Source organism: Peromyscus californicus, unplaced genomic scaffold (assembly GCF_007827085.1).
Source record: "Peromyscus californicus insignis strain IS unplaced genomic scaffold, ASM782708v3 Scaffold_22__1_contigs__length_63687245, whole genome shotgun sequence".
In the NCBI taxonomy this organism is placed as follows: Eukaryota; Metazoa; Chordata; class Mammalia; order Rodentia; family Cricetidae; genus Peromyscus; species Peromyscus californicus.
The window spans coordinates 55,811,292-55,834,417 of NW_026294525.1; the positions used below are offsets into that span (position 1 = coordinate 55,811,292).

At 43.9% G+C, this 23,126-nt stretch overlaps 1 protein-coding gene across 1 annotated transcript; it reads left to right on the forward strand.

Moving 5' to 3' along the window:
- The first annotated feature begins 1,191 nt into the window (after window positions 1-1,191).
- Window positions 1,192-22,766, forward strand: Prdm1 (PR/SET domain 1). Its single transcript, XM_052750655.1, has 7 exons — window positions 1,192-1,430; window positions 2,999-3,247; window positions 9,664-9,783; window positions 12,938-13,190; window positions 17,861-18,954; window positions 19,202-19,330; window positions 19,711-22,766. Exons 1-7 carry the CDS (start codon window positions 1,389-1,391, stop codon window positions 20,284-20,286), a joined length of 2,463 nt encoding a protein of 820 aa, XP_052606615.1. The 5' UTR covers window positions 1,192-1,388; the 3' UTR covers window positions 20,287-22,766.
- Window positions 22,767-23,126: the final 360 nt, after the last annotated feature.

Genomic DNA, 23,126 nt, shown 5'->3' on the forward strand with positions numbered 1-23,126 from the left:
GAAAAGTGAAGGACTTGAATTTCTGTGATCTAAACAGTCATGGTGATGGGGTGCTGGCTATAAATGGGTCTTTGCATCATTGTTTCTCTGAATTAGAGGATTCCTTGCTGAAGGCACAAGACCATTGAAGGAAGTAAAGCATCTGGTTTGTTTTGTAATGAGAAGCAGGAATGCAAGGTCCACGCTCTTAATAATAAACAAACAGGACATTGTATGCCATCATCGCAGGATGTCCTTCCTTCTGGAGGACTGGCTGGGGCTGAAGGAAAAGCCACCCAGGCTCAGAACAAGCCCCACTAATTACTGCCTCCAACAGCTTTCCACTCACGGTGATCAGTTCAATATCCCCCTTTTAACTGCGAGCCATTCTTACTCTCCATTGTCGGACGTGCTCAGAAGCCTGGCTGTGGGTTTGGGCCTGAGGGGTGGGAACAACAACACTAGTATATATGATCATAACTTTTTCCTGTTTCCCTATTTCCAAATGGTTGAAAGAAGGAAGTTAAGTCTACCCAAGCTGAATGTATTCAGTTAGCAGGAAAAATGAAATCCTACGTGTTTACATAGTAGAGGAGAAACGCCTCAGAATACTTATTTCACTGGCAGTGACTCCAGGACTACACAGCGTCCTCCTGTTGCGTGTGATGCCGAAATACTTTAACTCTCTCCTTCCGAGGAAGTCGGATCCTGTAACTGAGACACCAAGTTTAGATGACTTGAGTTTTCTTCCTCGGAGGAGTCCCCCACCCCGCCCCATTCTGCCGCGACAGGAAGCAGGCGATCTGGAGTCCTTAGAATACAATCGCAGAGTGAGTAAGCGTGGAGGGCTAGCGCCAGCACAGGGAATTAGGAAGATTCCCAGTCCCGGAGTCCTTAGAATACAATCGCAATCGCGGCGTGAGTAAACGTGGAGGGCAAGCGCCCGCAAAGGGAAGTAAGAAGATTCCCAGTCCGTGTTGAAATTCACTTGCAAAGAGAGGAAGCTGCCGTGGCTCGCAGTCGGGGTGTGTGGGGGGGTGGGGGGTGGAGGGGAGCCCTGAACCCCGCGCCGCACGGCTGGGCCGTCCAGGTGCGGCCACGCCCCCATCCCGGCGGCTGGTAGGAGTGAATCAGACCCGTCAGTGGGTAGTGAAGTCTGCGGCAGGCAGGCAGGCAGGCAGGGAGGGGGAAGAGCCGTCGCTCGCGAGCACAGACAGTGCTGCCGTGACACTCGGCCCTCCAGTGTCGCGGAGACGCAAGAGCAGCGCGCAGCACCTGTCCGCCCGGAGCTAGCCCGGCCCGCGGCCGTAGAAAAGGAGGGACCGCCGAGGTGCGCGTCAGTGCTGCTCAGCCCGGCCGGGGACGCGGGAGGATGTGGACGGGGTGGACATGAGCGAGCCTTATCTCAGATGTTGGATCTTCTCTTGGAAAAACGTGCGGGTACGACCTTGGTAAGGAACTAGATTCTCTTTTTAATCTGATCGGGAAACTTTCTTCTTCTTTTTTTCCTTTCTTTTTTATTTTTATTATTTTTTTTAAAGAATGCAGCTGCAGCAGAAACCGACGCTTCTGCTTTACTCCGCGGAGCACTGTCAAACATTTAAAAAGACTTTTTCGGTATGAATCATTAACCCTTTCAGTTCTAGATATAATTGTCAATTCACTGAAATTTCAGTAGTGGTTCTAGTCGGCTTCCCCGCTGCCCCACCCGCTGCCAGCAAAAGCCACTATCCCGGGTTGGCTTGGGTTTTCAATTTTATTAACTTTAACATCGTTTGTCCAGCATGACCTTACGTGTTGGAACTAAATGAAGAGTTTAAGTTGTAACTGGGGCAAAGACAACTCAACATCACCCCCTCACCCACCCCAGGAGCATATTTAGGGAAGATGTGGGGAAACGTGAAAAACACCTCGAGCGACTCTCACAGTGTTTACATTTTCCTAGCGCATGTTCTTACATGGATATCCTTACTCCTAATTTTTATCTGTCGCGTCTATGTGGGAATGCGTTGGAAGGGCTGTTCATCCTTTTGTTTTTCCTCTTTGGGAAGCACTTTTCCCCGAGCGCGGATTCCAGGAGGATCCCGGAGTCTTCTGTATAACTTAGTTACAGTAAAGCTGTGCCACTTCGGTGACTTCTGGGAATTCATGCACTTTCACATTTAAATGGAAAGTGCTATTTGTGGCTGAGAGCTCCTAAAGGAATTCTCTTCAGGGAATTCTATTGAATATTTTTATGTTTTGTTTTTTATTTTTCCTATCTGGCTCGAGATGTCCTCCGATCCAAAAAGGCTGCAGGGTGTTTCCCCCTTCACCCATTTCTCTTTTCCTGTGGTCCATGGGAGCTCGGGAAGGCTGGTGCTCAGGGATGCTGGCAGGATGCAACCCCTTTCGGGCTTCCCTGCTAGAGGATGAAAGAGACGGAGCGCGCCAGAGGGAGGGTGACAACCCAGTTGTTTTGAAAGTTGTTTCGCGTAGGGAGCTGGTGGGAAAGTTCAGTCTTCCCCATTTGGAAAAGGCAGGCTAGGTTCCGCTCCTGCACCACACGCGCGTTCCATTTTTAGCTTCATTCAGAGGCAGACAGCGCTCCTTCCTCTTCCTCTCCTTGTTTGTGACACTTCTGAGGCAGCTTTTCCACAGCGCTGAGGGTCTGGCGGCCATGACCCCAGGCGTCCCGGGACACAGGACGCAGCAGCGCCCACAACGTATTTCTGCCTTCAGAGGTAAAGCCAAGGATTGTTCAAAGGTAGCTGTTCTTTTTCTCCTGATAAGTTGCCCTATATACATACATACATATATGTGGGTTTTTGTTTTTCAGCCAAGGTTTGCCAAGGGTTGCATTTTAAAATCGTGCTTCTTCAAGGCAGTCTGCTTTACACGGCTTTGGACTCTTACTCAACTGTACAAGTACTCCATCAGCTCTTAAAGTCTTCAGACTACTGTGTTAGTCATAGCCTCTCAGAGGGAGCCACAGGAACGTCGGACAATGGGGATTAAAGGCCTTTCCCTTCTCTTCCAGGCTGCCCCTAAGTGTAGCTCCAGCTCCGTGAAGTTTCAAGGGTTGACAGAGAGGACTGGGATCATGAAAATGGACATGGAGGACGCTGATATGACTCTATGGACAGAGGCTGAGTTTGAAGAGAAGTGTACCTACATAGTGAACGACCACCCCTGGGATTCTGGCGCCGACGGGGGTACTTCTCTTCAAGCAGAGGCATCCTTACCAAGGAACCTGCTTTTCAAGTATGCCACCACCAACAGCAAAGAGGTAAGCCTCTGCCTCAGTGAAGACTGGCCCTACTATCTCTGAGAACCATGAGGATTTATATGCATTGACAAATAATTGATCGCTCTAGTCATGGTTTTCATTGCTTTCTCTCCAAGCCAATTCCTATTCATTTCCTCCTACCGTCAGCTGTTCTATACTAATTAGTAAACAGTTAAATCTTTTGGCAAACTGACATGTCTTGGAAGAGCTGACTCGCAGCTCGGGTGGGCAGCACTCTGAGGCAGCTGCAGCTCTGCTCTCCACACTGGCCCTGTTGTATGTACAAAGCTTTAAAGAAGGAAGTTTTCTGGGGAAAAAAAGATGTTTTCTTTTGTCTCCTTTTGCTCGTGAGATGGCTTTATTCTTTTTAACGAGCCAGCTTTATTAGCTGGGTTTCTAAAATTATTCTCAAAACCTTGACATGTTTATTAACTGAAGTGATGGCATTAACCGGGAGGACGAGGGTCACGTAAAAGTGTCCTCTGTCAGGATGACTTCACTAACCACTGTTTACCTGCGGCAGCTTCTTCACCTTGGCCAGGCTGGCAAGCCCACTCGTTAGGGCTTCTGAAGTGGGTACGCTCTTTGTTGTTTCAAAGGGACAGGCAACTGAGGAGCAGCTGATTTGTGTTTACCCGTTTATATAACAATTAAAGCCGGCACGATGTGTGGCTTGGAAGTGATTTGAGAGTCACCTCTTGTTCTGAGAGTCAGCTCTTGCGGTTGCTGTCCTCTGATGGGCCAAGTGGCCGAGGACAGCCTCCAGCAGACTTCCCACCATCACAGCCTTCACCCACAATGCTGTGGTTCTGATACTTATTATCTTTGGGGAGCAGTGAAAAGGAAATCATCCTGAGTTGTAAAAGTCCCAGATTTGCTCCTGGAAGTATTCATGATGGCCATGTTAAATCAGTTTCCTCCTTCAACATGTGAAAGAATCTGGGAGTCGGGAAACACTTTGTCTCTTTCCTGTTTGTGTGTCTGAGTTCAATGTTTTTGGGAAGGAGGGAGGGGGAGAGAGAGAGATCCAAACTTAAAGAGAGGAATTCTGCTTTGAGTTTCACTAAAGTCCCGCTCCTTTCTTTTGTTTCTGATGGGAGACTAGTGCTAGATTTTATAAAAAGCAAAATTTAAATTGTAATTTGTATATAAATATTATAAAAAAATGTAACCCCAGAGGTCAGCCTTAATTATACCTCTTCCTGAAAGCAATGTTCTCAATAGAAAGCCTCTGAGCGTGTAGTCAATGTAGCATTTGTTTGGGTGTTTGAGGCCTGGCTGTTGCTTTAAAAGGTGTAGTGTGTTTTTTTCCACATCAAATTTGACTAAATATCTGTCCCCTCAAAAGGGTCCTTCATGTCCTGCTGTCTCTGCAGCCTGTTGGGATAGAAGTGAAGACCCCCATTTTGTAGGTCCTCTGCTTTCTTAGCCTACAATGCCCTTCTCGGTTCAGCTCTTTTAAGTTTTTCAATTTTTGTCATTCTACTGGAAATCATGGCTGAGTGGAGTTATGCTATTAGATCATTTAGTTCAAGGTTCAGAGAGAGAGAGTCAGCTTCCCCAAAGGCTATGTAGCTACAGCCAGGCTCAGACTGGGAGCAAAGTTCTCTGATTGCTCCAGGTGTTTCTAGACCATGCTACTCTGGTCCCTCTTGGTGTCACTGTGGTTTTATTTATCATCTTGACATAGCTCAGAACCGTCTTTGTACTAAGCCTGTTTGGTCTTTTGCTGCTGCATCCCTCCCTGTCTCTGCAATGTTAAGCAACCAGAAAGAGACAGTACTTGTTCTGTCCTTCGTAGCAGGTAGGAAGTTGGGATTCTGTTACCCTCCTTCCTGGTATTTTACTTAAATGAAACAGTTGAGTAGGGGGTAGTACCTCTTCAGTCCTCAATCACAAAAACAGCCGGGAAACAACTTAAGTATCATCCTGTCCTAAGCTTACACCAAAATGTATGCCTGTTTCTCTCTCTCTCGTGTGTGTGTGTGTGTGTGTGTGTGTGTGTGTGTCTGTCTGTCTGTCTGTCTGTCTGTCTGTCTCTGTCCCTCTGTCTCTGTCTTTCTCTGTCTCTGTCTCATCTCTCTCTGTCTCCCTCCCCCACATTTTGAACTTTGGGACAGCTCCTTAAGGGTGGTGAAGGAGAATGGCAGAATTGAGCCACTGAGAGTGTGATAGATGCAAACCAGTTCCAGGACAGAAGTGTCTAAAATCGCTGAAATGTTTACATACATTATCGTTGTTTCATTGTTCAGTTAGTTCTCTGAGTCCCATGAGTCGTGGAAACAGGGAAAAGGCCTTTCTACATGTAGGTTTTATCTGACTGATTTATCTCACTCATCTTTAAATGTTTTCATTAAAATAGCAAAAGCTGTTACTTTATGTACTGTGTGCTGACATCCTGGGGAATTTTTTTTTAACAAGATCATTTTTCATTATGAATTTGTGCTATGTGTCAGCACCTTCTCACCCCCCACCCCCTTGGTTTAAAAACAAAACATACAAACTGTATTTCTGATCTCAACATTAATTTTTAGATCTGGCTCAGAATCATTCTGCACTTTGATTAAGGCTGTTCTTACTTCCTATTTCCAGATCTAAAACTAAATACAGACATGCTATTTAAAACTTTTAGAACGTTTAACCTGGTGGGTTATTCTTTTGTGGGGAGTTTCCCCTTGGCCTCCTGAGATAATCTGTGAATATTTGACTACAGAAAAATCACTGAAGGTTTAGGAGCAGTGTCCAGGACAGATTTCTGCTGTCAGTTGAGGTGGCTTGTCCTCAAGAGGCACTTGGCTCCTTTGAGACTCTGATCTGCAGTTGAGTGCTGACGAACGTCAGGCAGACCGTAGGGACTTGGTGTCCATTCCAATTGAGGGACATTATTAAGTTGAGCCATCTGTAAAGGATCTCACCATAACATGCAATTCCACCGCCAAACTCTTTTATTTGGTAGTGTATGGCAGGGCATTACCACATTTCCTTTAATATAAAGATAACGAAGTTGGAAACCTTTCAAAACACCTGTTCATTCCTTTGAATAATGGAGTGAAATACAGACTGACTACACCCTTACAGTTAAAAATATAGGGGGAAAAAATCCCTAATTTGGTGAGGTTTGGAGAGGAGAAAGATAACAAGTAATTAAAGTACTCTTAATTTGAAGTGTGGAAGCTCTGACCACATTCAGAACTGAAGAGTCTCTTTCAAATCCCTGTGCTTTCTTGTGTGTGTATATTGCACGCTCTCTAAAGGTTGGCCTACGTTGTCCTTATTATCAGACTTTCATTCCATATTCTCATTCATTCCATCCTGAACTGTTTTAAAATAATCTTTATTTTGTAAAGTTAAAAAGAAGGCCTGGCTTTTGTCTTAAAGCTCGACAGTTTGTATTCTACAGCCAAAGCACTGACAGAGACAGATGTGCCCAGGTGGCAGAGGGGTCAGCTCAGCACATAAAGCAAGCTTGAAGGGCTTCCGTAGGGGCAGAGGAAGCATGGGCAGCCTTTGGAAGCCTCTTTCTCTTACTGATAGGTTTATAGAAAGTACAAAGTTGCCAGTCCCCAGCAGTAATTCTTTAGGACCCTGGTCAGTTCCAGTGACGTTTCCTTCCTCAGTTAGGTGAGCATATTCTTAATTAGTGTTTTTAGCACTATGCAACTCAAAGCACAGGCCAGGTTTCTCTGTACCATTTGCTTGTTCCTAGGTTAGAACACTGTAAACAATGGGTTAGGGAGGTGGGGTTGGGCTACGATATTCATCTGGGTTTTTTGGGACCAGAGACCTCTAACTCGATTTTCTACTTTTCATTACGAACAACTCTGGCTCCCATCCCCGTGTTAGAGCTGCAGTTTTTATGTCTCCTTTGACTAATAAAGCAGACATGGATTTGACACAGAGGTGTTTATTGTGTATTATTATTAGTAAGCTGAACTTGGAGTGGATGTAGATGGTTTAGCTGATGTTGTTTTCTGAGATCGAATCATGAGATGTCTGTAGTCTGAACGCAGGCCACAAGCTGGTGATCTTTCTGCCTCCTGGGTACTATGATTAAAGCATACACCCCCACTAGTGATAGATAGGTGACTTAGAAGCAATAGGATTTCTCTAATCTCAGAATGCTGAATTGTGTTTCTTCATCTGTCAGTGCTCATTTATCTGTATTCCTCAGCCTCTGCGTATAGTAGGAATTCTAATTATTAAGGTTCTATTTTATTCATAAAAATCATCTAATATTGAAGTTCAGTCTGGCTGTATTTCCCAGACAGACCTTGAACTCACCAATCTCTTGCCTCAGCCTCCAGAGTAGTTGGGATATAAAGCCACAGCGGTACTGTCCTTCTTAAAAAGGCTGCTTGGTTTTTCCTTGTTCTTGTGTCTTGTCTGTCCATTTGCATGTGTGAGGTTATGGATGGCAGATGCTTCCAACACTGATTTAAACATCTATAGTGCTAAGTCCATAGCCGCGCTTGAAAGGTACCAGAAAGCTTATGCCTTCCCCATTCTTTTGTTGTAGGAACAAGATTCTAATTAACTTCCTTTTGGCCACAGGAAAATGTATTTTCTTAGGGTAAGATTGATAGGTGAAAACCAAGAGACCATTCTGTAGAAAGAATAGCAATTTGGAAGGGAAACTGTGACCTCAATGTAATGCTCCTTGTTGGTAAGCAAGCTCTGACTCTGAAGACACTGTCTGCAGGAGGCTATAATTTAAAATGAAGTTGATGAACCAGTCTAGTGCCTTTCTTAAAATTACGGCTTTAAAGTGGATATGTTGAAATTATCAGCTGCTAATTATTGGCTCACTGACAAATGGCATTATTTGTTTTTCCTGTTTGGCATTTTAATATTATGGAATAAGCATTCAAATGTAAATGTCTAATAACGTGTGTATTATAGAAGACAATTCCATGAGTTTTACAAAGTAGGTTCAATAATTTGTCCTAAACAAGCCCGTGACCAGGGAAGGCTAGCCAGGCTTTCTGGGCATCTTTTTTTATCTCCAGAGTCTCTGCTCTGAGATGTTCCTGCCTCCCCAAAGCTGGCCTGTAACAGACAGCAGCAGTGATGAAGCGTTCTTGGAAGCATAGACAGATGTAATGAGGGCAAAGGACATGAACATCTGCCTTTTTCAGACCTTTGCCACAAATTCTTATGGGACCAAAAATAACACCTTTAACTCACCGAATTTGTTTCGAGTTGTACTGAGTAGAGCAAATTTTCTCCTCCTCCACCCCTTTCCTGTCTTAGGAATGCACCATTAACTATATATTAAATATTAAATTGTTTAAGAATAAAGGGCATTTGATGATTTAAAAACAACTGACATGAGAAAGAGTGGCTTGTGCAAGCTATGCAAGTTTGTTTGTTTCATATTAGACAGAGGTTAAATTTTTGAGGGATTGAATGAGGTTACCAATGTGTATTATAACCAAAGTCCTGGATTCCACTGCAAACCGTCTGAACAGTCATTAATTCACTTATCTGCACCTGCCATTTCAGGTATATAATTATACAAGAGCCACCAAGAAAAATAAAAGTAGAAATTAATATTATGTTTTACACTGCCCTTGGTCATTTCAGTAAGACATTCCTTACTTTTTTGAACCAGAACAAATATTAAAATGAGAAAACAAATCTCTACTGTGAAAGGTGAACTCTGAGTAGTTCTTAGAGTTCGTTTGAATTGCTTCCTGGTTTGTGTCTGACTTTTTTAATACCCTAAAAAGAAAGTTATGATCAAGGAAGAACCGCCATAGTTAACATGTTTCTTTAGTAAACCCCACAGAGTCGTGATGCACGAAGGCTTCAGTCTGAAAAGGTCATTTCCTCAGATCTTAGAAGCCACATCTTTTAGAACCCACAGTCTCCTCATTACACATTCCATTTCAAAGAGGGACTTCTGACCACCATTGAGTAGATGTTAGAGAAGAACAAAGTTACTTGAAAGATCTTTCTTCTAGTAAAGAGCCTTACAGGCTATGAGGAAAAGACGAGGGGGGAGGAAAAAACCTCATCTGGAAGAAAAAAAACCCAAAATCTTAATGTGTTTGGTTTCTGGTTCCTTCGGCCTCTGTGGAACAACTAAAGAGCATTATTTTGGTTTCGAGGTTAAAACTCTTTTATTCCCCTCAAGCACACTATGTTTATGGTTTGAGGGAGAAGGAGGGAGCTAGGAAATGAAGGGTCGAATCTGGACGTCTCCCTGCGCCGCTCATTCTCTTAGAACAGAATGCTGATCTGGTGTTCTAGCATGAAAAGCAATAAAGCCAAGGGCCAGGTGGCCTCCGTAATGAAGCTTACTGTTAACATCATCATTAATGTCTTGCTAGGTTATTAATGGACAATTCGATTCACTAAAGTAACAAGATTGACATCTTGAAGTCTGTGTAATGAGTTCATGTTTTACTCTGTAGGTCATTGGCGTGGTGAGTAAGGAGTACATACCCCAGGGAACGAGGTTTGGACCCCTGATAGGTGAAATCTATACCAATGACACGGTTCCCAAGAACGCCAACAGGAAATATTTTTGGCGGGTAAGTAAGGAAACATTTTAAAGACTTTTCAATATTTGGGGTAGATGGAGCTTAAGGAACAGGGCCACTTCCTTTTCAGCCTGTGATGGGAAACAATGGGGCTCAGCCAAGGAAGCATTGGAATTCTGAGCAAGTTCGATAAAACTGGTCAAACGTTCTGGAAATACTGCTGTAGGTGGTGAGATATGGACTCCATGTGAATCTTGATTTTTGCAACTCATTGCATCCAGCTTTGTGATGAAAGGAAACAGTTTGCTGCTTGCTTCAAGGGCAGGTTCATTTGCATTCCCTTCGAGGAAGTAGTAATGAGTCACCAAGCCTTCGATTTCACCCTCTCTTGATTTCTTGCTGAGTTCACTTCAGTTGAATGGAAGAGTTATCATAAATGAATTATCTTGAAGAGAAATGTCACTAAAAAAGGATAGGTAAAAGGTGGGTTAGTGGGGCAGAGGATGACCACAGAAGTCATTTTATTTCAATCTCTCAGCACTGTAAAACTGTTACATTTGAGAGCAACTTAAGTTGCTAAGCATAAGGAAAATCCGGACATGCATGTGACCTGAGAGACTTGGCTAGTGCAGCTATTTCAAAGGTCGGACCGATGCAGTCTCCTGGGATGTCAGGCTTTGCAAGGACTCTGAGGTGAACTAAGAGATGGGATTCATGGGTAAAATCTAAATTGGGAGTGGATAAAGAAAAGTCAGCCTCCCTTTCCCCAAGATGTCTCCGGCATGCTCAGGTTACAAATGAACTATTTATATACATTTAGTGGGCACTTTTCCTCATACAGACATAAAGTACACATCACCTGAAGATATGGTAATAACCAAGACTGGATCATGGGTACCCTGGCTGATATTTTTGCATAAGTAACTTATCAAGACTTGGTTAGGAAATTACTCGTGAAGTTATTCCTGAGAGATCCCTCTACATCTAGGACATTTTATTTCCAGACACTTACTTGCTACTTCGACAACTGTAGCTGTGGATGTGTTAAGAATTACTGGTTCTCAATTTTTGCTTATTTAATAATTATTTAGTGTTAAAATATATTGCTATCTGACTGACAGTGTGAAAATATGAGTGCATTTTTACCTTTATTGCCATTCTCAGATGTCAGTCATAGAGGTATATTAATCTTGGCCTCAAATGGTCTGAACTAAGACAATCTGACATGTTCATTAATACATTGCCATTTTGAAAATAGTCAAGAAACACCTAAGAATCTCCCATTCCTATCCCAGTCCTGTTTCATTCAAAGATTTACAAAATAATAATAATAATTAATAATAACTAATAATAATGAACAGAAAGGCTTTCCTTTCACATGCAGCAAAGACTGTAGGGAAGAAAACTTCTCCCATGTTGGAAAAGCCTGATTTGTAGGGCAGGGATATGAACATGTGTTGTGAGGAATGAAAGGGTTTCATGCAAATTACACAGTCAAAGAGATGCTCAAGTTGAGAAACCAGTGACATTTCTTGTAACTGTACTATGAGTCAGCACGTGTTTAATCTTCTTGGTAATAGATGGAAAGGCAGGCATCCGTGTGCGTTTTACAAATGCATGGTTTTACTTTCTTGGGGTGTGTGTGACTTCATGGCATCCACGGGTCTGTTTTTAAATGAGGAAACAGTAAATTGTAGTCGTGGAAAGCCGACTGGGATCAACTCATCTGCGACTAGCAGTTTCCGCCCCAGTGCAAGAGCGCTGGAACCCCATGTTCCTGGAAGTTTGCGCGTCAGAGTAAACAAACTTGAAAACCCCTCTTGATAGCTGAATCCACCCAGGCTTGTTACATTTTCTCTTAACAAGACACACCGCGGAAGCTCTCACAGGCTGCTTTGATGAAGCCACATACATCCCCCTCACAATTCACAGGAAGTCACTCTTAAAAGAAACTGATTCTGCTGTTTGCTGCCTGTATTAAAGGGACAGAGTTCCTTTTTATTTCTGATAACGCTGGAGAGAAATACAGAAACGCTCACACGGCCAGTGTGTGACTAAGAATAAAGCAATAGCCTTCTGCCCCGTAGAGCTCTCCGGGGTGAGCAAGCACGGCCCCTCTTGGAGACTCGGTTGCAGATGACCAGGTATTGACTGTCTTGTGTGTAAAGAAAGCTCTGGGGTCTGAAGGAAGGTGGTGCCTCTTCAAGGAAAGGAACTTTCTGGAGAAGATAAGGAGTGAGTTTATTACCCGTTGGTTTCAGTAAGAGTGGTTTTTTTTTTTTTTTTTCCTCTCCCTGTTTTTAACTGTGGCTTTTTACTTAGCCAGAGGTAGCATTGCTAAAGGACAAACTCTGGTCTTTACAGGAACCATATATTTTTCTTCCTCTTCTTTTTCAAAAATCCCCAAAGCATGATTCTGTGCGTGCTGTGGTAGCCAGCCTCCTCACAGACACCAGGGAATGTCTACTCCTTTGGCATGAGAGAGAGGCACAAGGCTGCACACGTTTACCAAGAGGAAAAGTGACTTCTCAGTAGACTGCCAAACTGGCCTCTGTGCCAGTGGCTGGCTTTGTTATGGCAGGTGAAGTTCACCTTTGCCCCACCCAGTGTTTCCACAAAAAGGCAGGGTTCCAAGTATTCATCCGAACAAGTGTTACTGTGGGACTCAGGGTTGGGGGTGGAGGATGTTTGCAGAGTCTGAGCCCCGGGCGGAGGTGTAGGAAACACAAGTACAGAGGCCATAGAAAAAAGCTGAGACTCGGTTTGACACAGTCCTCAGCTTGCTGGTCTGCCCGGTGACTCAAAGCACTAAAAGTCAGCATAGCTGGAAGTGTGCTGAGCAGAATCGCTGCTCGCTACTGTAGCCAGAGTTCTCTGAGGCAGTTTCATCCACTCCAGGCTGCTCTTTAGATGAGGTTTTGTGTTTTATTCTTTTGCTATCCGCCCCACCACCACACACATGAAAAGACCATAAAATTGAAATGGAAAAGGTAACTGAGAAAATGTCCCTTACCTCATTTCTGCTGATTCAAGGTGATTCCCACCAGACCAGTGATTTGATTCTTTCTCTAACTAGGCAGTGAGGGCTGGAGTCCCACCTGCTGCTGCCTTGCTTGCCTGTGTTTATCCTGAGAGATTTGGGGAAGCTTTCCCTGGCTTTGGGCTAGCTGCTTTTCAACACTGCATCTTTCCTCTCTTTGGACAGATCTATTCCAGAGAGGAGTTCCACCACTTCATCGATGGCTTTAATGAGGAGAAAAGTAACTGGATGCGCTACGTGAATCCAGCTCACTCTGCCCGGGAGCAAAACCTGGCTGCCTGTCAGAACGGGATGAACATCTACTTCTACACCATTAAGCCCATCCCTGCCAACCAGGAACTTCTTGTGTGGTATTGTCGGGACTTTGCAGAGCGCCTTCACTATCCTTATCCTGGAGAGCTCACAGTGATGAATCTCAGTAAGTGGATTACAGAACAAAAAATAAATCTAAAATGCCAGTCATGTCAGTTCTGCCCCTATGAGCTAATAACATGTTGTTTAATTATAGGGCTTCATCACCTGTTGGACTAAGCAGGTGGCTTTAGCTAAGACTAGGAAGAGGAAAACATTTTTAATATCCCTATTCCTTATTATGAAACTTATTCATCAAATATTTATTGTATGTGTTTATTATATATATAATGATCTACTCTGAATGTTGATTTCAGTAAGTTACAGGAAGAAATACATTTTCAGTTCTCATTTATGCAAAGGGGGCGATTGGAGGCATAATGCAGACTGGTATGGACATGTTGAGCATGCCGGCTGCAGTCCCTTATTGCCGTAATGTGTCAGGGCTTAGTGTGTTCATTGAACTCTTGGAAAGACACCTGTGGATAAAGCCATGAGCTAATGTGGAAGGCTATTTCTAGAAAACCTGTCATAATTTTTCAAGTAGTCTAAGTGAATAACCCTAAAAGATTTCATCTCTTAGCTTCCTTCCTTATGGTAAAGTGAATTAATCTCATCTTTTAATCAGTCTTACAGTAACCACCTATCACTTTATCTTGACAAATTCTTGGTTCCTTAGGTTTATAAGCTTTTACTTTTTTTTTTTTTTAAAGTTTGGCTAAAATTGCTGTCATGACCTCTACAAAGCATTCCTCTATTTCAGTCATTCTCAAGTATCTTTAAGAAGAATTTAAAAATAAAAAATTCTAACTTCTATTATAACTCTGGTTATATGTTCTGGGTTATACTGAGGAATTCTGTAGCACTTTTTAAATGACCACCTTTTGATTAAAATGAAATGTTGAAGGTTTAAAAGTTTTGGTTTTGTTTATTTTGGGGGTTTTGTTTTGGATTTGATTTTTGGTTTTCTGAGACAGAATTTCTTTGTGTAATCCTGGCTGTTCTAGAACTAGCTGTGTAGACTGTGCTGGCCTCAAACTCAGAGATCTGCCTGCCTCTGCCTCCCAAGTGCTGAGATTAAAGACAGGCACCACCACCTCCCAGCAAAAGTTTTCATTTTGATACTCTCTCAACCTTGAGGAAACGTTTCCAGAAAACTACAGAGAATTGCAATGTGTTGTTTACCCAGTTTTTACTATGCTGTCTCCTTTGCTTTCCCTGGAGACTAAATATAGTTCACATTTTACCATTGAGACATTGGGAATAAATATTAATTTTAGTATTTTAACTTTAAGACCAATGACTTAATGAAAGCATACTCCGTCTAGCTGTCCATGTTTATTCTACAACATTCAGGCTGTCAGGAATTTTCAGTTTTCTGAAAATCACAGCTTCAGCAGCTTTCCTGTAGGATCACATTATAGGTTTTGTGTCCAGGACTGTTAACACAGCATAGTGTGCCCTTGAGCTGAACATGGGAGGTACCATCCATCCTAGCCAAAGTGAGTGATCCCTCTCCTCCTATGTTTGAATTTTGTTTTTTATTACTATTGTTTTGTTTTTGTTTTGACAGGGCCTCATTCAGCTTAGGCTCACTTAAACTTGATAGGCAGCCAAGGATGCCCTTCAACTTCTGACCTCACCCACATTCCTGAAACGCAAGGGTTACAAGCATGTGCCCTTCATGCCTGGCTCAAGCATTGATTTTGTGTGTGTGTGTGTGTGTGTGTGTGTGTGTGTGTGTGTGTGTGTGTGTGTGTGTGTTCAGAAGTAATTGTGATGTATACTGTGAAATTGCACCCCCTTTGTCTGATATTCCTACTAAAGGAAGAGTTAACAATGCAGTCACACTACAAGGCTCCTGCCACTGATTGTGAAACCTGTTGGCTCAGGTGTGGTAACTGATGATTGAGACTGTGATCAGGAAAATTTCCACCATTTCATCAGGCAGGCCTAATAGGTAGAGTGTGTGTCCACGATGAGTTGTTCTGGGTTTCCATGCTTAAAGCACAATGGAGGACTATCCAGAACGTCCCTAGGGACTGACATGCAGAGAAAGACTAGGGAGGGGATGAAGGAGACTAGGCGGCCAGAAGTCACAAACTGGTAAGAAAGGAAAGGGAGGGAAGCAGGTAAAGAGAACTATTCAATTTAGCTCCTAGCCCTCCCAATCTTTTTGGTAACTTTTTTCTATCTATCTAACTAACCCATCTAGAAATCAGTTGACCAAATTATAGACTTCTGAATGTTAACCTGCTTTCTCGGTTTCAGTTGAAAACAGACTTTGTTTTGCCTACTGCAGAACTTCTAGGTTCTTTCTTGGCGTCTTGGGGGTGCTTATTATAGATCGAAAATGTGAGTCGGCATAATTAAGCCATTCAGAACCTCAGAGGCAGCTCACTCTTGAAATGACTCTGTCCGCCTACAGCCATTTGAGATTTAAGAACAAAAACAGATCTTGATTTTCTTTTTCATGTTAACTCAAGCTGCTAAGTGGGAGAGTTAGAAATGATACCAGCTCCTCTGATTACTCAGCTGCTGAAGGATGAGTTTTTAAAAATGTACCTTCATACACAGTCTATAATTTCCAGCTGTAAAGTATTTTAGAGACACTGACATTTTGCTGCAGATATTCCTTCCGAGTAAGCTGTCGGCCTGTTTTTCTGAAGACAGAGACACCAAACACGATGCTATGTGTGTCGCAGAGAAAATGAAGTTTTGACTTCTTTGTTGGCTGAACCATTAGCTTCAAATCAGTTCAGTAATTGAAGTGCTTAGCAAGAACACATGATCAAACATGGGCGCAGCACAGGGAGAGAGGCTAATTCTTTATACTTAGAGCTTTCATTTGTTACATTTCTACTGTGGGGCTACGACAAAAACATTATGAGGCTTTGATGTGATTTGCCACATAAAAATGGCACAGAATTGGGTGTGGTGGCACACACCTTTAATCCCAGCAATTGAGAGGCAGAAGCAGGTGGATCTCTTGAGTTCTTGGCCAATCTGGTCTACAGAGCAAGTTCCAGACCAACTAAGGCTGCATAATAAGACCCATCCCCCCCAAAAAGGGCAGAGTTAGGAGGGTTGTATACACACAGCCTCCTTTTCTTTTCTTTTCTTTTGACCTGAGGATGCTTCCAAATCATTACTTTTTTTTTAACCTCCAGTAAATCCCTTCCTGTGACTGTGGGATGCCTCGCCTATCAGCTTTCCAGCTTCCTTGTCTCTCTTCCTTTACCAGTTTAGCTTTAAAAAACAAAAGTGACAATTTGAACTTCCTGCCTGCTGGGCCTCACTGAAAGACTGATATTGGCCTGATAAGGGGGTATTTATTTTGGTTTAGAGGCTTGAGAAATTGCTCTCCCTCAGAAAGCTTTCCGTCCCTGACCCCCCCAGTGTCTTCCCTGATAGTGTTGTCCACTGTGTTTATTCTGGGGCTCTGGCTGCCCAGGGGTAACTGATAACAGCCTGCAGGAGATAACAGCCTCTAAAGGCCTTTCCAACTGGAATTGAATCCCTCCAGTCTGTCAGCCTGGAGAATGGATTTGAATGGTTTAGTACTGGGCTTCCAAAGGGTTCTTCTTCAGACCTATCAGGCAGCAAGCTTGGAGTTCCTTCTCAGTTAAGCCCAACAGGGCTGTTTTATATGAGTACAAAGGATACTTTTTTTACAGTGTCTTAAACATCATCCAGAACCTGCCACATCTTCAATAGCAGAGAATTACAAGAATGTTGCTTTTACACAGAGCATGTGCAGCGCCCATGTGCCCCCTCCCCATTGCTCTCGGCATACTCCTGGGTAGGAACCAGAGCTCAGCCTGTGCATCCTATGTGTTGTCTTTGGCCAGGGAAGTTGAGCTGAGGCTTTTCCTGCAGGCTTCATCTTCCCTGTGTAATAGGGCCAGATGGCCACAGATAGTCTAGGAAGGTCCTCATTGTTACCAGGGAATATATGTTGTCTCTAGGAGTATATGTTTTCCTCTTGGCTGCCTCTGTTTTCTTTGGTGCTGTAAGTAATTGAACTGGCTTGGGAAGTACCTGTTGTGGTTTGGCAGAGGTGGGCTGTCACGCCTCGTGCAATTCCAGGACACAGCCCAGATGGTAGCTTAGTTAGACTAGAACCGCGGTGAAATGCCTGTGCTGTCCAACAACGGCCATACAGGGTAGCATCCATGTCCTTAATCTATTTGGCACAGGCAGTTTGAACAGGGCCTTATGGGGTTCCTATTTAAATAATCAAGCTGAAAATTGATGACTGTTCATTACTTAAAACTAGTTTTAATCTTCCATCTAAGTTTGCAGAGTGTGCCGATTTCCTTTAGGTAAACTGCGAACATCAGAATGACTTATTAACCCGTGACAACCCCCCACCCCTGTATTTTTTCCACCCCGTCTTAGTGAGCGCTCTACCGTTCCGGTTTGAACAGCACTTTTCGGTCCTAGTTTACACTAATGGAAACGAGCTCATCCGAATGGTGCTGGGCCCATGTGGAGGCTGCCATTGGTGCCGTTTTCGTTGTTAATGTTGTTCCCACTTTTTCCCCCTCGGAGGAAGTGGAGCAGTGCTTCTGAGTGGGTGGCCCGGAGCCCTCGGGAGTGAGAGGCGGTAGGGGCCAGGTGTCTAGCCTCTGAACTGCCAGCTGCTTCTCAGGGTTTCTCAAGAAGAGAGGATGCTTTCTGATTTCACTTCGGCTCTCCACAGTCTGAGTAACCGCCCTTTCTTCTTCATTTTAGCGCAAACGGAAAGCAACCCAAAGCAATACAGTAGTGGGAAAAATGAACTGTACCCAAAGAATGTTCCCAAGAGAGAGTACAGCGTGAAAGAAATCCTAAAACTGGACTCCAATCCCTCCAAAAGGAAGGACTTCTACCGTTCCGACATTTCACCCCTCACTTCAGAAAAGGACATGGATGGCTTTAGGAAAAATGGGAGCCCCGACATGCCCTTCTACCCTCGGGTTGTTTACCCCATCCGGGCACCTCTGCCAGAAGACTATTTGAAAGCGTCCCTGGCCTATGGGATAGAGAGACCCACGTACATTACTCACAGCCCCCTTCCGTCTTCCACAACTCCAAGCCCCCCGGCAAGCAGTAGCCCTGAGCAGAGCCTCAAGAGCTCCAGCCCCCACAGCAGCCCGGGGAACACCGTGTCACCCCTGGCGCCAGGCCCCCCAGAACCCCGGGACTCCTACCCCTACTTGAATGTCTCCTATGGCTCCGAGGGCCTGGGCTCCTACCCTGGCTACGCACCTGCCCCCCACCTCCCACCGGCTTTCATTCCCTCTTACAATGCTCACTACCCCAAGTTCCTATTGCCACCCTATGGCCTAAGTTCCAATAGCTTGAGCACCATGAGCAACATCAATGGCATCAACAACTTCAGCCTCTTCCCCAGGTTGTATCCTGTCTATAGTAACCTCCTTGGTGGGGGCAACCTGCCTCACCCAATGCTCAATCCAGCTTCTCTACCGAGTTCCCTGCCCTCAGATGGAGCCCGGAGGCTGCTTCCACCGGAGCACCCCATACCAGCGCCCCACAGTGCCTTTTCCCTTACCGGGGCTGCCGCCAGCATGAAGGACGAGAGTAGTCCCCCCAGCGGGTCTCCAACGGCGGGAACCGCAGCCACATCAGAACACGTGGTACAACCCAAAGCTACCTCAGCAGTGATGGCAGCCCCCAGCACTGACGGAGCCATGAATCTCATAAAAAACAAAAGAAACATGACTGGTTACAAGACTCTTCCCTACCCGCTGAAGAAACAGAACGGCAAGATCAAGTATGAGTGTAATGTCTGCGCCAAGACATTTGGTCAGCTCTCCAACTTGAAGGTAGGCCTCCAGACATCTGCCAGGCTGAGGGCTCTTAATTGCACTTGAGCCATAGGAGACCCAGCTTGGGCCTGGGCTGCGTGGGTGCTGCCTGCTGAATAATGAAAATGGGGGGGGTTTATCTTTCCCATGTGGGGTGATGCCTTTCTTAAGATCCTTGCATGGCACACACTTGGCTCTTTGAGCAGAAGCTTAAGTGGTAGGCCTCATCTCAACTCCAGAGCTAACCCCTGTGGCTTCTTCCCAGGTCCACTTGAGAGTGCACAGTGGAGAACGGCCTTTCAAATGCCAGACCTGCAACAAGGGTTTTACTCAGCTCGCCCACCTGCAGAAACACTACCTGGTACACACAGGAGAAAAGCCACATGAATGCCAGGTGGGCAGTGTTTTCTGGGTAGAACTTCTGTGAAAAGTATCGGTAGCGTTGCCTTCCGGTGTTGTTTCAGCCAACACCAGATTCCTGCCTTGCCATAAGCTGTTGACGCTGTGATGCTCCTGGACGCTCTGTGGCTGCTCGCAGGCTCCAGTGATGGGCGGGTGACACAGTTAGCGAACAGTGGGTGGAGAAATGGCCACAGATAAACAGCACCTACCCCTTACTGCTTGCCACACCGCAAGTGCCCTTAAGAGGCTTCTGGTCTCCCAAGGTAGCTGGGTATTGGCCTGTTGTCTTGCCCCTCCCATTGGCAGTGTTTATTTAATCTTACGATGTTTCCCTCTATCCTTTCTCTGTATTCTTTCATCTCCGGGCTTTAGGTCTGCCACAAGCGATTCAGCAGCACAAGCAATCTCAAGACCCACCTTCGACTGCACTCTGGAGAAAAACCTTACCAGTGTAAGGTGTGCCCTGCCAAGTTTACTCAGTTTGTGCACCTGAAGCTGCACAAGCGACTGCATACCCGGGAGCGGCCCCACAAGTGTGCCCAGTGCCACAAGAGCTACATCCATCTCTGCAGCCTCAAGGTCCACCTGAAGGGCAACTGTCCTGTGGCCCCAGCTGCCGGGCTGCCTTTGGAGGATCTGACCCGAATCAATGAAGAAATCGAAAAGTTTGACATTAGCGACAATGCTGACCGTCTTGAGGACATGGAGGACAACATTGATGTTACCTCTATGGTGGAGAAGGAGATTCTCTCTGTGGTCAGAAAAGAGAAAGAAGAAACTGGCCTGAAAGTGTCTTTGCAAAGAAACATGGGGAACGGACTTCTCTCCTCAGGGTGTAGCCTCTATGAGTCATCAGACCTGTCTCTCATGAAGTTGCCTCACAGCAACCCACTACCTCTGGTACCTGTAAAGGTCAAACAAGAAACAGTTGAACCAATGGATCCTTAAGATTTTCAGAAAACAAGTGTTTTGTTTTGCTTGGCTTCTTAGGTTATGACTTGGTGAGTCAGGGTGCCTGTATCGAATTGCTTGTAAACAATTCCAGATCTGCAAAACTCCTGGCAGCAGGTGGTTCCCTGAACCTCTCTGGAATTAAAGAAGGATTCCAAAGTTACCAAAATCTCAGGGCATAAATGAGGCAAAGACTCACTCTATATACATATATACATATTATATATATATATATATATATACACTTATTTACAGTCATGTCTATATATTTGAACCTGTGTATTTTGAATATTTGTGTGGATATGTTTGCATAGCCTTCCTATTACTAAAACTATTGCCTAGCCATAATTATTTTTTCAATGATAATAGTTCATAATTTATTATACAGTTTATCTTTCAAAAAGCAATAATTAAAAAAGTTTACAATGACTGGAAAGATTCTTTGTAATTTAAATATAAATGTGTTATTGTCTTGTGGCCACTCTTTGTAGATAATTTCTGCACATCTGTTGAGATCCCTGAGACTTAGTAAACAGCTGTGTGATTTCAGTCAACCTTTCTCTAATAATGCTTTAAAATGAGGTTTTGATGTTGCCAAAGTCATATGGTTGATGTATTAACTCAGAGGATAGTATCATTTGAACAACATTGTATAAGTTGGGGGTATGTGTGCAGAATTACTTAGCAATAATTTGAGGGGAAGGAATCAGAAAAGGAATATTTTATGTTTCTAATGATAGTTTATTTTTCCCCTCCTAGCCACAATTTTACCAAAATGGTGACAGGCTTTGCCAGCCTGTCTCTCCAAAAACATAGGGTCTTCCTGTCTCCAATGTCATAGAACCATTCTGAGTGGCCATATGACTTTGGCATCCTAGTGTGTTATCTGAAAATGTGAAGAAGATAAAATGCCATATTCAAACCACCGAGAATCTGTCTTTTAGCACAGATGATTGTGTGTGTGAGGGTTGGGTTTTGAGTCTGGGTGTCATTTTGTTGTTGACTTGTTTTTGTTTTTTAGTGTCAAAATTGCACAAAGGTGGTGCCCTACCAGGAAGGATTTGATGTAGATAGGCTCAGGCCACATTTAAAATACAAACAAAAAACTAACAGAAAACTAAACAAAACAAACAAATAAAAGAAACGGGTATTCCTGTCATCTTAGGTTAAGCGGGTAATGAACATTCCTATCCCCAACACATCAATTGTAATTTCTGTAAAACCTAGCTTTTCTCAGTATTTCTGTTTTTGCATTTTATAATTTAATTGAAGATGAAAGGGCATTGCAAAGTTGTTCAACAACAATTACCTCATTGAGTGTACCCAGTAGGAGTGCAGGAAGTGATGTCTTATCTCATGACTTGCTACTCAGCTGAGCATGTGTGCTCCAGAATGGTAGGCTGGGTTGTTCTGTCTTGTACTCGTCTAAGCCCAAAGGTTACCTGTTGGTGTTCAAGGTGTAGCAAAGAATGATGTATATTTATGAGTCTATTTATACCACTATACCATGTGTATATATAATATATTTATAACCACTTAAATTGTGAGCCAAGCCATGTAAAAGAACCTACTTTTCCTAAGGAGCAAAAAGAACCTTTTTCTGAAGTTTTGCTTGAAATTCCATGACCTCACGATCACACTGGTGCTTGTGCACCACTTTGCCTATGACCAGAGACCATAGCACCTCGGTGCTGAGGTAAGGTAGTTGCCATGTAGCAACTAGGGAGGAATAGAAATGTCATTTTGCTTTCTAACATCATCTGTCCTATTTGATTGTTCTGCTCCATTTGTGTCAGTTGGGTCACAGAAATAAAAATCATTTCATCTCCACTATGCTCTTCTTCATCCCCCTCTTTGGAACCCTGACACCTCCTCACTCTTCAGTGTAATACTAAGTTTAACATTTTGTATATATCGATCAACTTAAAAAGAGAAAAACTTCAGATCATCCAGGGAAGTCCCAGAGCCTTACTTATCTGCTGCTGTGACTAGCAAGATGGGCTTCTCTTTACCTACAAGGATCAGAACCAGGGATTCCACACATGCTAGAGAAGCAAGCTATCACTGAGCTGCAGCCCAACTCAAGACTGACATTTCTGGATGCATCTGTGTTTGAGGAAAATAGTCCTTAAGTGTAGGTAAACCAAAGCATGACATGCCATTGACACCAAATCCGTTTTCTTTCTAGTGAACTCCCATTGGTTTCCTCCTGCATTTTTCTGTGTTGGGAGGAGTTTTACCAAGTCCTAATTGCTTTTCTTGCCATCTGTCTTCCTCCTAGGCCTCTTACATGTGAGTGTTGAGCCCACAATGAACAGTGGTTTTATTTTTTTTCCCCTCAGAGTTAAAACTGACCAAAGTTATTGGCTTTTTACTTTGCTAGAACAACAAACTATCTTATGTTTACGTACTGGTTTACATTGTTATTTATGTGCAAATTGTTAAAATGTAAATTAAATATAAATGTTCATGCTTTATCAATGCTTGTCTAGTGTCTTGAATAAGATGCCCTATCCTTTTGTCCCAACTGCCAGGGTGTCACTGAATCATATTTTGAATGAAGATTTTTCAATTTGTCTCCTCCTGTTCCATCGACTCCCTCTTTTCCCGGCAGTACCAGCCATAATGCCCAATTTCCCACTCTCCTCCATCAGCACCCTCTTTTCCTGGCAGTACCAGCCATAATGCCCAATTTCCCACTCTCCTCCATCAGCACCCTCTTTTCCTGGCAGTACCAGCTATAATGCCTGATTTCCCGCTCTCCTAACATGTGTACAGTACCTCATAAGGCGGGTCCCATTCAAGTACTAAGCATGCCTGACCCTGCTTAGCTTCCG

Bases quoted from the DNA above. Each gene is read 5' to 3' on its own strand.
- Prdm1 (XM_052750655.1), top strand. From the start codon at position 1,389: ATGTTGGATCTTCTCTTGGAAAAACGTGCGGGTACGACCTTG. The intron at 1,431-2,998 runs GTAAGGAACTAG...CTTCTCTTCCAG, and splicing joins AACGTGCGGGTACGACCTTG to GCTGCCCCTAAGTGTAGCTC. The intron at 3,248-9,663 runs GTAAGCCTCTGC...TTTACTCTGTAG, and splicing joins CCACCACCAACAGCAAAGAG to GTCATTGGCGTGGTGAGTAA.